General features: G+C 36.8%; 1 protein-coding gene across 26 annotated transcripts in view; it reads left to right on the top strand.

Annotated features, from left to right (window-relative positions):
- ank3a (ankyrin 3a) overlaps positions 1-16,495 on the top strand; it is a 122,725-nt gene that overhangs the window by 19,397 nt on the left and 86,833 nt on the right. For 15 of the 26 annotated variants that reach the window (XM_082144063.1, XM_082144044.1, XM_082144041.1 and 12 more), the window contains exon 1: positions 3,033-3,592. The exons of 2 other annotated variants lie outside the window; for them this stretch is intronic. In XM_082144063.1, the coding sequence (XP_082000189.1) occupies positions 3,476-3,592 (117 nt within the window). In that variant the 5' untranslated portion in view covers positions 3,033-3,475. Of the gene's footprint in view, positions 1-3,025; positions 3,593-16,495 lie in introns of those variants that run through there. 9 more of the 26 variants (XM_082144069.1, XM_082144051.1, XM_082144045.1 and 6 more) reach the window with 5 other exon arrangements.

The following is a 16,495-nucleotide window of genomic DNA, read 5'->3' on the forward strand; positions in this document are numbered from 1 at the left end:
TTACCATTGTGCTGAAGAGGAGATGCATGATACACTACATAGACTTTATTAGCAATGACTGCGCTAATTCCAGTGACAAGTTCTATCTTACTTGTTCATTAAATATAAATGCTAAATAAGTCAAATTTAACATGTGCTATGATAGCTGTGGATTTGATCTGAAGTAGATCAAATTAATTGGTTCCAGGGCTAGTTGGAGCAACTTAATTTTTTTGAGTAATCAACTTAATTTAAAAAATGTAAAAATTCAATATAGTTTGTTGGTTGGAAATAATTTAATTCGAAGTTGTCTTTGTTAAATGGTTGTTAATTTTTTTTTACATTTTAGGATAACCTTTCCGTATGTTCCCTTCGACAGTGGCCCTGAGCCCTGAGGCATTGGCATTGGCTTGTGACTATTGAAATTGCATGGTCTATGTCCAGAACCCTCCATGGCGACTGTCCTGAGCTGTGACATCAAAGGCAGTAGACAGGGGAAAATAAAAAATAGTTCCTTTTAATGGTTACAAAAAACACATCTAATATAAATAGAATGAAACATTTGTTATTAACTCTACTGTTCAAAAGTTTGGGGAAAGAAAGGTTTTTAAGATAAATTAATATATTTATTCAACATGGATGCATGATTAAATTGATCAAAAGTGAAAGTAAAGACATTTGCATATGACTTAACATATGGCCGTGAGTATAGATAGTTGCTAACCAGCAAAACCCGTCCCTCTTTGTAATCTGACAGTTCTGTACTGAAGGCAGGTTTTGTGGGAGTTCATGGTCCTTATTATTTATTAGGTCTTCCTCACATTAATTGGCAGAGTGTTTTCAATGGAAGCTATTGATTTGTTTTGTTTGTCTGATCTGAAAGTAGCTGATTTGATGGGTTCAGCTTGGTTATCTGATCGGACTGGTCCAGCTGTTGTGACTATTATCACTGGTCAGTTTGAATTGACTGCCGAACTGGTCACTGTTGGTGGAGGCGCGCAAGGGTGTATTTCTGCTTGTGCCTGACTTCAGGGGTCACTGGGTTCAACAACTTAGCACATATGCATCATGGGTAATTCCCCAAGGTGTGATGGGGTGGAAATGGTCCCTTTGTTGATACGGGTGAGCTGGGAATGTGCACACACTGTCCCAAGGGAGGAGGGAAACCGTGATCGCACAAGCACAAGCTTTGCTCAGTGTGCCAATGAATTATGGATCAGCTTTTCAGGAATCATGGACTCTAAAGTGCTGTGATCAGCTCTTATGGTCTAGGAGTTGCACATTTACAACCAGTTATTTGGTAGTGGTCATAGTTTTGTTGGATGGTTGGTTGGGCTTTTTAAGAGGAGGGGTACAAAAAAAAAGGGTTGCTGAGATAGTGTGTGTTTATAAAAACAAAAGCATTAAGTTAAAAACATTGTTCTCAGACAGAGGTAGTATATGAGTTGGGCTTTTTGCCCAGTCTGACTGGTAAATGAACCCTTCTGAGTTGTGTTTGTGGCAGTAACAGTGTATTCAGAGCAAAGGGTACTGAGCCAGGCTGAGTGTAAGCCAAAACAGACCACTTGCTCAGTCTGACTGGGACTTTAAGACAATGTAAAGCAGTATTGTAGTAAAAGAGATTTTATTTTATTTTTTACCCCATGGTACCTCTTTCAAATAGAGACATTGATGCAAATTAGTACAAATCACAAACATAAGATGATGGTCACAAAATGGTACAACTGATTTTCAGTTAAATATATTATCAATAAATACCAGTCAAGACTTTTATTAAATAGAAAGAGTTTTATATAATTGGTCTGCACACAAATAGTATTAATCACTTTATTTAATAATTTACCAATGGTATTCATTAAATAGAAAGTGAAAAATCTTAGTAAAGACAATAGAAATTACACATTAATTTTATACCTTGTTCTGTTCATTGTTATTGAATTATTCATATCAGATGAGTATAACACATGATGAGTTAATGAGCTGCAGCGTGTGAAGACCAATATTATATATAACTAATTATAGGGTGAATATTGTTCAAATGAAAACTCATAACCTATTCACCCTCATGTCATTCCAAACCTGACTTTTCTTTGTGTAGCACAAAAGATCTAAGGTAGAGTTTCCATATATTATTTTGCACTTGCTTACATTTCATTGATAAGAGCAATATGACCATTCTGCCTAACATTTCCTTTGGTGTTCCGTGGAAGAAAAAAAGTCATAGTTTATAATGAAATGAAGGTTGAAATGAAACGAGTAAATGATGACAAAATTATTATTTTTGAGTGAACTTTGCCTTAAAGACATTACCACATGTTTAGCATGCATGTCATTCAATAGAGTGAAATTGATTGGCCTTTTTGGTGTTTTTTATTCTTTCCTTCTGTCACGCACACATGAAGTGCAGGGTGTTTTGTACAGGCAGTGAATGAGGCAGTCTTGGAGTTGCCAAGGACCCTGCTGCACTCAGGTGGCTGATAACGCAGGCGAAAACCAACATGGCTGCCGTCATTCCATACTCAGAATGTCAATGACATCAGAGAGAAGCCGAGAGCTGTCAACCGTGTGTGAACCACGGTGGTTTTTTCTCACTTGTGTTCATTCATCTCTCATGTTTCCCTATGGGAAAGACACTGGGCTTTATGGCCACACCGATTTCTGCTGGCCTTAACCATGAATTCACCCCAAATCCCAAATAAATATGATCTAAATATAATGATGCATTACCAATACACAAAATATTGTCCACATTTCTAAGAGTGTGTGCATAAAAAACTAGTTTAATATGCAAAAATATACCTCTTTTTCCATTATGTGTGGGTCAACCGTTAACATAATGGGGTTGGAGTAGTAGTGGTACCCTCCCACACATCGAATTATGCGTGTGTGTGTGTGTGTGTGTGAGCGAGAGTGATCGCACATGCATGAGCTAAATTGTGCGACACCCCTCCCCTACAACCACCATGCACACTCACACACACACGGTGCTGGTGGGGGGCTACATATATGCGCATATATTCACACTCACACACACACTGATGTTGGTTGTCGCGTACACGGTTCAGGTAGGACCGTTTGGGGACGGCTGAGAAGAGAACGTGGTTTCCGTAGTAACCACCCCAGCTGCCCTCCTCCACCCTTCTCTCGCTTTCTTTCTCTCCTTCAGTCGTTCACTGGTGCCTGGTGATGTTGGTGTCCCCATCCATCTCTCTTTCTCTCTCCCACCCTCTTTCTTTCTTTCTTTTCCTGTATCTTCTTCTCTCTGGATATGGTTCCTTGAACTGCCAATGATAAAGGCTGGAGGCAAGCAAACGGAGTAGTCGATTTTTTTCTTTTTTCTTTTCTTTTCTGGATGGGATCTTTCTCTTCCACTTGGAGGGATTTTTTTGGAGTATTTTAGGGAATTGGAAATCTTCTGTATTCTGGACGTTTATCTCAGTGTATTTGTGTGAGTGTGTATGTATGGTTGCTGTGGGGACGTGGCTGATGCTTGATAATGGCTCATGCAGCGTCTCAGATTAAGAAGAATAAAGATGTGGATATTAATGCACTGGAGGATGAAAAGGAAAAGAAGAGGAAGAGCAAGAAACAACTGCGGGAACAAAAGAAAAAGGTACCAGGAATACACCCGCACACATACATGTTATTACAGGGAGATTGATTGGGTTTGTGGGACGACAACATCTCGCCTGTTACTGCCAGTGAGTTTAGCGTTTGTGTGTGTGTGTGTGTATGTGTGAGTGTGTTAAATCTGTGCTGCAGTGCCAAGGTTACACTTAACATTTACCGCTCGCCTTCACATAAACGCACACATATGTCCCATAAACAACCAGCCGTGATGTGTGTGTGTGTGTGTGTGTGTGTGTGTGTCCGTCCTCTTATGCGTTCAGGTTAAAAATGAGAGCATCACACTGCAGCATGTTCTGAGAGATTTTACTGTCCTCTGAAACGTGTGTGTGTGTGTGTGCATGCACACAGACACTCGTGTATTATACATCACATACTGATTTATTGATGTTTGTTCTGAAGAGTGATGGAATGAAGAATGCAGATGTGAACCGTGCTAACTGTCTATCATTGCATATTGTAGAGACACAACACACATACACACAACCTATATCCACCACACCCAGACAGATCTTCTTCAGCAGTATCTCTGCGATTCCTATTTGTTGTTATGTTGCTGCTGTGTAATTTTAAACCGGAGTGTGTTTTGAGACCTGAAGGATCCTTGTGTTAGCGATGAGTGGCTGCCTCCTGCCTCCTTTAACATGTGTCTTACCTGTGATCAACACACCGAGCTATGCTCACATCTGTTGACCTTTGCTGTTATGTGTGTGTGTGTGTGAGAAACAGAGTTTCACCCTCTAATGTACCAGAATTTGTTATACCAACAGAGCATTGAAATACTGAAAAATGTTAAAATGTTTGAGAGAGCGAATTGACATTCGACAATATCAATGTATTTTCTATTTAAAATTATTGTTAGACCAGTTTGTTTTATTTATTTTATTGTTAAGTATTTTTTTTTCTTTTGTTGGTTTAAGTTTTCATTGTATTTAATTTGATTATTTTCATAATCATTACTGACTCCCTACTATTTTTTTTTTTCTTACAGTATATTTTCTTATTTAATTTTATTTAATTTGATATTTTACATTACCATTGTTATCACTATCTATTTATTTATTTATTTATTTATTTATTTATTGTCTTTTTCTATTGATGCTTTGGCAAAATTATGTATCAGGAGGTAGAGTGATGAAATGAAAGTATGAGAGAAAATAGAGGACAGTGTGTCTCTATACCTATGATTGAAAAACAGAGAGACATCATAAAGATGGATGTTAATCTGTGTCGCACTCTTGCATAGAGGAGGTAATTGCCTTGGCATTGTGGGACAGAGACACACATGTGCTTTCTCACACACACACACGCACACGTGGCATACGCACACAAGTACATCACATGCATCTAATAGGAGAGCAATTAGGAAGTCTAGTTTGCCAAAGATAGTTGTTTTTTAATGTGGGGTTCTGGATGGTTATTTTGTCTGCTTGTACAATCAGGGTATCCCAGTACCTCTACTATAAAACATTCAGTGGTAATACCATGCTTTTTTGGATATGTACTGTATCATGGCAATACCCAAAATTGGGAACCAAATGTGTAATGATTGAAGAATTGACCATTGAAAGACCCATTGAGCAAGCTTTAATTTTAATATTCAAGAACATGTGTCACCCTCGATGTCTATGGTGGATGTGGCCCTGGTAATACCATGGTGTATGAATATGGTATTATCATTTAGTACAATAGTTTATATCAAAATGATTCACTTTTATTCCTCATAGAGTGGGATTCTCTGTTTATTTCAGTGTTTGATTCAAACACAGCTACAGATCTCATGTTTTAAAGCGGTGTCACACAACGTAGATTTCTGCATCCCAGGTTATGCTGAGGGTTGCCGTGGGAACAGGGAACATCTGTTGTGCTTTGGGAGTCAGGCCGTCTGAGTGTCACTGACCTGATCTCAGATCAGTTCACAGGGTGGTGTTGTGAAAGGCCTCATCTCTCAGGGGTCAAAGTTGGTGTACATTTCACAAAGTGCTATAACAACTTGCATGTGCATGCCTGAATTATTTTTTTATTTTTATTCAGGTGTCTGTTTAGAATGACTTGAAACAATCTGTTACATGAAGGTGTCGCTGTGGTCTTCATCCTCCTCTTTGAACGTTTCTTCATCTTATATTACAGAAACGGACAGAGATAGTGAATGTAAAATAACAGAGAGAGGTAGAGGCAGAGAGACCAGCTGATTGCCATTGGCAGAGGTCATATGAAGGTTAGATGTTATACTTGTGTGCTCCGGGACAGTGAATCCTGATATAGAACTCACTCATGAAGAAGTGAAGCTGCTGGATCCTCCAGGACATTTGAATCAAGTTTGAGCTCAATTCACTGACCAGTTGTTGATATTCACAATTGTCTTTGAACAGATGATCATTGAGAAAAGTTCAGTTTAAGAGATGGTACATTCCTTAAGTTAGGGGAAGAACAGATAACAGAGGGCAATAGATAAAGATAATTTATTTTTTACTTTTTTGTTTCAGCTGAAAAATATCAGCTTACAGTTCAAATCTAAAAAATATAGTTAATTTACATTGCGTCTTCTTAGATTAAACTTCATAATACATGTTTTGTTATTTCTCTTAAAATCTCGCAGTGTGCACAGGAAAAAGGAAAAAAGTTGCTGTATGGATTTTAATAAGTAAATGCTTAAGAGTCTATGATTGGATCATTATTGCTGTGTTTATTATGTTTCTAGCATGTTATATGCTGGCAGCAGTTCTTCTAACACTAACTGATGGAGTGTGTAGTTTTTAATTTCTCAAACAAAAATGTAGGCAGCTCATTTGCATTTAAAGGGACAGGCTTGTGGAAAGGCCATTATACCACCCCTTTTAAGAGTGCATACATTTTTGTTCAATGCCTGCACCCACTTTAGCTATAGGGCATCTGTGACCATTTTAAGAGAAAACTTTTTTTGTGTAGTCAAAAAGAACTTATTAAATAAAATGTTTAATGCAGTCATTTTAACGTCTAAACTTATTTTTGTGTGTGTGTGTGTGTGCGTATGTATGTATGTATGTATATGTATATATGTGTGTATATATATATATAATGTTTTGTGAAAGTTTATCAAAACAATTTTCTTTTATAATAACAGCTGTTAACTGGATTTTTGGTACAGACTGGATTTTCTAATGATGCAATTACTATATATATATATTTTTTTTTTTCAGTGGTAAAAACTAAATGAATGAAAAACTGCACGGGGCAGTGAGAGGTCAGAGGAGTTAAATACTTTTTGGGGGTTTGTCCCTGGTGAGTACTCATGCATTGTGGAGCCCCTACAGCAGAATATACAGTCACGCATGTGCATGTGGTAGGACAGTGTGATGAATGAGCTTCGCTCCACTCCATTAATGAGAGAAGCCGTGTAATAGTGTCTCTCTCTCTCTCTCGCTCACACACACAAACATGAAGAAGGAATGGTGTGGGGGAGGGGAAGGGGGTGATAGAGAGCAGCGCATGAGAGACACACACACATCGAGGGGGAGATGAAGAGGGTGATTTTGTTGGAGAGGTGGAGAAGGGCCCGTTATCCATCTATTCAGATGCTTTGTTCTTCTCTGTGATCATGTGATCATCAATTATGGCCTAGATCACTGTGTCTTTCACTCCCTCTCTCACGCTTTGTTACCATATATGCTTGCCTGTAAATGCAAGTGTGTGTTGCAGTATTCAGGCATTTCAGGATGTACTACGTCTGTCGCAGTTATACGATTGTTTTTCATTCATTTAAAGTAGTTCCACATCAACAAATAACTGCATTTGTGATTGTAATTGAGAGGTGGATAATGCCAGGACTTTTTGTCTATTATTCATTCAGTGAAACATGAGTAGCAGATGTTTAAGGTGTCCAGGGTAGGAGAGAACAGGTGTAAACAAGTATATTTATGGTAATAATCGTGTGTGTGTGTGTGTGTGTGTGTGTGTGTGTGTGTGTTTGCTTACATTGTGGGTACCAAATGTATCTACAAGGACAGTAAAAATTGACGTTCCAATGAGGAAAATGGCTTAATTACAGAAATGCAACAGAAGTCAACAGAAACCCATGGGTCAGTGGGCTTTTATGAAAATGGGCTTTATATTTTTCTATAAAGCTATAAACAACATATTTTACATTTGTATCACTTGACATTTCCTCGAGTGTTTGTGTTGGTCTATGAGCTGTATCAGTTGTCTGTTAAAGGTTGATACATGCTTGAGGCTCCATATAGAGTTCCCTGCTGAGAACACTGTGTGTCAGAGGACAGATCACACTCATGCTCAACCATACCTCCTTACTTACAGCCATATTTCCACAAGAGTCAAATGTAAAATACAAATGAAAATGAGAAAAAAACATATTGAATAGAAAACAGGTTTTTTTATTTGTTATAATATATTACTGTTTTTACTGTATTTTTGATCAAATTAATGCAGTCTTTTGAATGGTAGTGTATATAATTTAACGGATTTGACTTTTTGCGCTGTAAAAGGTTTTACTCCTAAAGAAGTGATTTGTACTTTAAAAAAATATTAAAATAATGTACATATGAGATAAGACAGTCAGTAGTCTAAAAAAAGTTTTTATTTTACATTTGTTTATTTATATTTGTGTTTTCTTCTAATGGGAGCTGCCATGTTGAGATTAGGGATGTAACGAAATGAAAATTTCATAACACGATTATAGTGACAAAAATGTATCACGATCATCAATATTATCACGGTTTTGTTAAAAATAGATGAAAATGTTCAAAAAGAACAGATATGCACTCTTAAAACATTTCAACAAGTTTTATATCCACTAGGTGATATCATCCGTCATCATGGCTTCAAATTCCACTGTTACGCAGACGATACCCAATTATACATCCATTCCCAACGCAATGCTCCTTTCCCAGCGCTTTCCATATCAGCTTGTATTGATGAAATAAATTCTTGGATGACCAGTAATTTTCTCAAACTCAACACAGACAAAACAGATTTACTTTTTATTGGTTCACCTCAAACTACATCCCGGGTCTGTGTTGACAATCTCAATATTGCTGGAGTTCCGGTTCAACCTTCCACCACTGTCAGAAACCTGGGTATAATCTTTGATTCCTCCCTTTCCTTTCTTATATTGATATTGAAATATTGCACGCTTACGTCCATTTCTTACCATCAGTGATGCTGAGACCCTAGTTCATGCTTTCATCAGTTCGCGGCTTGACTACTGCAATTCTCTTTTCTATGGCCTACAAAATTCATCATTAAATAAAATTCAATATATCCAGAACTCTGCTGCCAGAGTCCTCACTTACACTAAGAAATCTTCCCACATTACTCCCATCTTACGCAGTTGGCAGTCCCATCCTACATTGGTTACCCATCCGCTATCGCATTCAGTACAAGATACTCCTTATTACATTCAAAGCTCTCCATGGTCTTGCCCCAAACTATATCTCTGACCTCATCCATACATACACACCTGTCCGCACACTTAGATCATCCGATACCGGTCTGTTGACAATCCCACGGCACAAACTGTCATCATTTGGTGGAAGGGCTTTTTGCACCGCTGCACCAACTCTCTGGAATTCAATTCCACAACAAATCCGCAATCTCTCATCACTACAAGACTTCAAAACCCACATTAAAACACATCTTTTTGTCACTTGTTTCCCTGACCCCTGAATGTTCTGATTCTATATGTACTATACCTCTACTATGTTATCCTTCACAGTTTATATGTATCGTCTCTATGTCATGTTTCTATGTTATGTGTATTTGTAATTATTGTAAAGCGACCTTGAGTCCTCAGAAAGGCCCTATATAAAATAAACTTATTATTATTATTATTATTATTGTTATATTTGGAAAACAACAAACAACAAATAAAATTAGCAGTTCTATGCACTTTTTTTTAAGCATACACATTAAATGATATGACCGTCGTCAATAGCAACGCATTATAACAGTGCACCGCGGACACACTCTCTCGTTTCATTAAAATGCTATTATAAATGAGGTTAGTGGATAATTAATGAATTTTGTTATTTTAATGAAAATTTCCACATTGCTCTTTGTATTGTTATAAAATACATTGATGAAAAACAAATGAATGTATTTACATATACTATAAAATGAATTAAATGTATAGCGCAGCTTTTTCATGAGGGAACAAAATTTGATAGATAGATGTATTTAGCTGAGGTAAATTAAACACAATACTCACGTATCCTTGCTCGATGAAGTATGGGACAACACAACGCTGTAACAACCTTCACCACACAACGTAGTTATAGCAACCTTTTGGCCATGTTGTTAAAACGTTGTTAGAAGGTTGGGTACGTTGTGCCAACGTTCTGTGTTTGCTGGGTTTCCATTCACTTTAATGACTTAAATATCCTTTTGTACCTCACATTAAGCTATCGAATGGCTTCAGAAGTCTTGGAATATAGTGCACAAAAACTTTATGGTGCTTTACAATATTTTGTATATCTTTAGTGGGGCTTAACAATAACAGAGAATAGTACATACAATATCGGACGTCTCTAAGAAAATGCAGCCGCGGCAGGACGATTTTGGGGGATTTTTGGGGCTTTCCGCCATGTCTTCTCGTACACAAAAACAACGTTGCATGCTGGGGCTGTCAGACTGATGCTGCCTGGACAGGATTCACCGCGAGTTTTCAAAATCGCGATAATCGAACACGGTTTCCGTGATAATTAAATTTTAAACGATAATACTAACCGCGAGGACATTTTATCGTGGTATATCGTGAAACCGGTAAGCGTTCCATCCCTAGTTGAGATCACACTGACTAGGCAGATACTTTCTGTGTACTGTACAGTGTGTTTGTCTGGCTGCTAATGCATCCCAGTTTTTTTTACAGGAACAAAAAAGTACCTATATATTGATGTATTAAAAAGCACACATAAAATGCTGTTCAGGAACTTCTTGGAACACTACTGGGTGTTGATTCAAACTATCATTGGAAACAATCACACAAACGAACAGATTCACTAAATGAGTGCTAGTCAATAGATGTTTCAGACTTTCAAATGGTGTAGAAATTCAGTCATGAGTTTTTAATTGAACAAAGTCTTTTGTTACATTATTCATAATTTAAAAGGCTGATGTGATCTTTCTTTCTTTCTTTCTTTCTTTCTTTCTTTCTTTCTTTCTTTCTTTCTTTCTTTCTTTCTTTCTTTCTTTCTTTCGTTCGTTCGTTCGTTCGTTCGTTCGTTCTTTCTTTTATACTTCATGTCTTTCTCTGTGACGCATTATTCAGGAAATTCCCACATTTCCATATTCGAATTTTATCCAGCTACTGTTAATTCTTATGTCATGTTCAATATAAATCATATTAAGGGTGTATGACATGAAGGTGTGTGTCTGTGAGTGAGTGAGTGAGTGAGTGAGTGAGTGAGTGAGTGATTTCTTAAAAGATGTGTGCGTGTGAGAATCATGTGATCAGAAATTAGGTTGCCCTTCTCACACAGTATATTATATTCTTCTTAGTCAGCAACACCATGAAAGTCTCCCTGTGTGAGTGAGCGTTTGTATTTGAGTAGTCAACATGCTTACACAACATGTTTGTAAGTGAGTTCACTGCTAACCTTAGAAATATGTTCTTCAGTTTATATGTCTGTAGGGGTGGAGTACCTTTGTATGTATACTAACACTCCATAATGTTAATGATCTGTCTGCTTTCTTTAGTATACAGTACCATTCAAAAGTTAAGGGTTGGTTTTGAAAGAAGTATTTTATGCTCAACAAGGCTGCATTTATTTAATCAAAAATACAGTAAAAACAGTAATATTGTGTAAAATAATAGAATTGAACATTTCTGTTTTCTATAATATATTATTATAGAAAACAGAAATGTTCAATTCTATTATTTTACACAATATTACTGTTTTTACTGTATTTTTGATTAAATAAATGCAGCCTTGTTGAGCATAAAATACTTCTTTCAAAACCAACCCTTAAATATATAATATATGCTCAAGGAACATTTCTTATTATTATGGTCTACAATTTTTTAGAAGTCGTCTGCTTCAGAGATAAAATGTGTTATTTATTGTGTATTTTGTTGTGCCAAATTCAAATATGACAATTAAAACAACTGAATGGCTACTGTTTCCAAGATATTTAAGTTTTTACATTTTAAGCCTGTGTATTGTGTAGATATTCCTTTTCACCTGTCCTGTTTATGTAACACTTTAAAAACCAGCAAAATGGTTATATGTATCAAATCTTTTGTATCTCTCTTGTATTCATTAAATGGAGCATCTCTTGTCACTGTCCAGCAATAGTCTGCAAACATTGATGGGCTCCATTTGCTCCATTTGAAGTTATCTGCACTGCTCATATAAGTATGAGGCATCTCTGCTCAGAAAAACGGAAAATTCCTTCATATTTATACAGTACATTGTGCCCTATTTTATGGATTTTTTTGGTTTTGTTTACAGTATGTGGCCCTCTAGGAATTGCGTTTTGCACTGTATGATTTCTAGAGCTGATATAGGGCATTGTGTTCAACAGATTGATGTAAGCTTGGTTATGATTGATCATCCATGACTTATAGGAATAACATGATACAATTCATATCATGAATAAGGCAATACCAGCTAAAAATAAAAGCAAGTACTGTCCAAACTAGGGGTGGGAATCTTTAGGCACCTCATGATCCAATCCGATTCCGATTCTGGGAGTCACGATCCGATACCAAAACGATTCTTGATCTACTTTTTACCGACTTGAAAATCATAAAATCATATCTTTTAAAATTATTATAAAAAATTTTTTAAGTAATTAATTTTAAAAATTACAAATTTAAACATTTGTTTGTTAAAAATAACTAATATACTTCAAAACATACATTTTTGGGTTCTTTTCTACTTTTCTTTCTACTTTTCTACTTCTTTCTCTGTGACGCATTATTCAGGAAATTCCCACATTTCCATTTTGGAATTATATCCAGCTACTGTTAATTCTTATGTCATGTTCAATATAGATCATATTAAGGGTGTATTACAAATTTAAACTTTTTTTTTTTTTTTTAAATAACTAATATACTTCAAAACATAAAACATATTTGACTGGATTTATGAATAAATCTATGAATAATGATTTGTTCCTCTTAATTATTTACTACTTGCTTTTAAGTCATTTCTGGTTTAAATTGAGATCCCTTCCCTTATTACTCACTTTTCCTCCGCCATTCAGTCAAGGGTCTTATATACTGACCCAATAGCAACAATCAACCATTTAAAGCATAATTTTCATTCTCAGTGACCTAGACATAGTAAAGTTTGACTACATTTCAGCATTTTGGCTGTAGACCAGTGTTTTAAAACTGTTGTGTTGCTTACATTTTTTTGCATTTTCTTTTTTCAGGATTCTTCGAGGAATAAAAAGTTTAAAGTACAGAATTTATTTGAAATAGAAATCGATTTCTTTAAAAAAAAATCACGACAGATTGTTTCTGTAAATATTTCTCTGTCCATCTTATTGTGTTCATTCTCTCTGCACTGTAATTCTTTTTAGAACACTTTTGCTTCTACCCTGTAAATGCCAGTCAAAGGTACTCTGTCTGATAATGGTCTATTACCCAGCAGCTCTCTATTGATCGTGTTCAGAGTGTTGTTATATCAGCTCTGGTACATTCTCAGGGCAGCAGCCAGACTGTCTGCCCTTATAAAACTCCTTTACTGTAAACTCAACAGAGATGCGTGTGTGTCTTTGAAAGGTTATATATCTTTTTAAAGTTTTATGGTGAGCTGGCAGGTCCTCATAGCTTTAAGTTGTTTGATATAACTTGGAATGTCAATATAACAAGTTCTGGTTTGGTTTGAATTTAAACAATTTAGGTAACACTTAACAAGAATGGCTAATTTGGTCATAAAAATGCAATTGTTCATTGTTTATTCATGCTATTTCAAAGTTATCAAAGTTGTTTCACGAGCTCCGCGGTAGACTTCTACTTGATAGTCAAAGCATCATTACGTCATGAAAGCGTGGATTCGGAATGGTTTTCGTGAGTCATTTCTTACAAACTCCACTTTCCCATGCGTGTCTCTGTCTCGTCATATCCGTAAATTAAGAAAAGTTTCTCCGGCTACTTTGACGCGTGTGTGGTGTGGGAGTGCCATAGGTTTGTTGTCATAACGTCTGAAAAAGGTTGACATGTTGCACATTACTTCTCAAACCTCTGGGGAATCACTTGCTTAAAAAAAAGGCCAAACAGAGGAGAGTCTGCTGGCAAAAAGAGAACGTGACAGAGCTCGTAATAAAACCAGAATCAACATTGGCTTGGCGTGTCAGAGATGGCGAGAACTGAGGGATTTGAAATGTTGTAAAAGCGACGCAGAGATGGCGTTTTTATTATTCAGCAGGTGAGTAAGGTATTTTACTGAACAGATAAATTGCCATATGTAGCATTCTAACAGAGTTCACTGTAAAGCATTATCTATTGTGAAGGGTCATTTCATTATGGGTTGTTGAAGCGCTGTGCTGGAATTTATTTTCAAGAGAGATTAATGCATATAGCTTCAGTACCATCTTCAGGTAATCAGCTTGAGATGCTTTCCATCTAAACTGATTATCTCTTAAAGGCAGAGTAGCCGCGTTTCCACCGCAGGAACTTTCCCCAGGAACTAGGAACTTTGGGCTGGTACTCGATGTGTTTACACCGCAGGAACCAGGGTCTAAATGAAGTTCCGGGTAAATATTTCCCCCTCCGATAGTCCCTGCTCATGAGGTAGTACTTTTTCAAAGTTCAGGAACTTTCAGGGGTGGGACTTGTGCGCTGCACAAGCTGATTGGTTGTGTTCACGCCGCATTTTGGTTGGATGACACCACGCAGCATTTATTTATTTTTAACCTCCCTTTTTAAAAAATCTATTACGGTTCGTGTCGTGGCTTCATGCAGTAAGAGTTGTCTGTCTGCAAATATGGAATTTAATAAAAAACTGGTGGACTGGCGACGAGTTTCAGGCTTTATTAAGGGTATTTGTGGAAGAGTAAACTTTCTGCGCGTTCGTCCCAGCCATCTCACGGTCAATGTCCGCAATAGCTGATAACATACAAATTTTATATCTAACGTTAGCATTACGAGCTTACTGAACACGCTTTATCAGTGCTCATCTCTTTTCTGCCACAGCTTTTATTATTAAGTCATTATGTTTACACATTGTCATCTATTGCAAGGCACTCCAAACCATGTTACAAATTTACTATAACAGGATTGAAATATAGCGCTTTGAGGTTAGTAACAAACAACTATTTACAAGACTATTCACTATTTATGATTGATAGACGGGGTTCAGGCTTTTTTTTAAGCGTATTTGCGAAAGAGGAAATTTTTGCGTGTTCGTCCCAGGCATCTCACAATAACTATACGTTGTCTAATTTTATACGCATACGAGCTTTCTGAACACGCTTTAGTATCAGTGCTCGTCTATTTTGTTTTGTTAATTACCTCGTTAGTAAACCAATACATAACTGCAGCACAGTTTGAAACTCCTCCATACTTATTATAAATGTGGCGCTCAAAACTGATTACTGTCCGTCGCAGACTGGGAGGAGCATTTGCGCGCAGTTTACCTTCCCGGTACTTTAGACCGCAGTGTAAACGCAGAAAGCAACCGGTCTGGGGCAAAAAAAGTTCCTGGGAAAAAGTTTTTGTCTGGGAAAAGACAAATTGTTCCGGGTAATTTCGGTGGAAACGCGTAAGTTTCGCCGCTAGAGGTCGCTTATTCAAAACAAAATGAGCATGGAATCATGGGAGTTGTCGTCTTCACCTCCACAGCCGGGATCAATTTCATGAGTGAGCTAATGTATTAAAGTTTTATTAACGTTATTGTGTGGTATGAAGCAAAGCGTTCGTTCAATGGCTGCTATGAGACGCTTGTTGCACATTGTAGTAAGCTAGATCGATTTCTGATTATGCTATATTAGCCACTTCACAAAGTTGTGTTGTCTCTGAGGCACGGTACAAGCATGTTATTCGCTGTAAATCAAGAAAAGGAGAGATTGAAACAATAAGACTAACGGGATTGTGCTATATAACAATGATTCGTTTTCTGTCAATAAAACATAATATTAAAGCATCTTTGGTGTTTCCATGGATTCTATGGAAGTAAAACTGAAAATCAAGGGTAGTGTGGATATGGCGTCATTGATAGGCGACGCAATGACTTGGGCTGTTACTGGTTAAAATAGCTGATATCTCTGGATTTAAACATTGTTGGAAACATTTAAGATAATGCAAGTACACTATTCAACAAAATATATAGCACTGTTTTAGTGGTTTTTGGATATTTTAATCCAACAATCTTACATATTGTGCCTTTAAACCTAGTAGTGAATGTTTTATGAGCAGTAGGATAATCTCTCTCTCTTTTAGTTATGAGAATGAACCAAAACAATGTACAACAAAAACAATGTTATTCCGCAAAATACATGCAGTTTTGTTTTTTAACCGCTAAAGGGAGCAAAAGTTCCATAGTGTACCTTTAATAAATGGTATCTTTATTGTAAAGTGTTTCCACAATTTATTCATTTTAATTGATGATTTTATATATATATATAAAATATAGATCTATATAGAAAATATATATATAGATCTGCATCATCTCTTGCATGCAATAATTTAGACTTGTCCCTCAGTTCATTAACACAAAGGAAAAATGTGTCATTCAATTCAGGTTTTACAGAACGACCATTAGCTTAAGGAGGAAAGCGAGTGACTGATGCAATATCTTGGCTCATGGTCTTCAAACAGCATGTGTGTACATTTGAGATATTTTGAGGTGTGTGTGTGTGTATGTGTTTGGGGGTGTTTGAGGGCACAGGGGGGAGTAATACAGGCAGATGGCCTTTCCCTCCTCTCTCATCTGCTACAGTCTGGGTG

The sequence above is a fragment of the Leuciscus leuciscus genome (assembly GCF_965113295.1).
Source record: "Leuciscus leuciscus genome assembly, chromosome: 17".
Classification (NCBI taxonomy): Eukaryota; Metazoa; Chordata; class Actinopteri; order Cypriniformes; family Leuciscidae; genus Leuciscus; species Leuciscus leuciscus.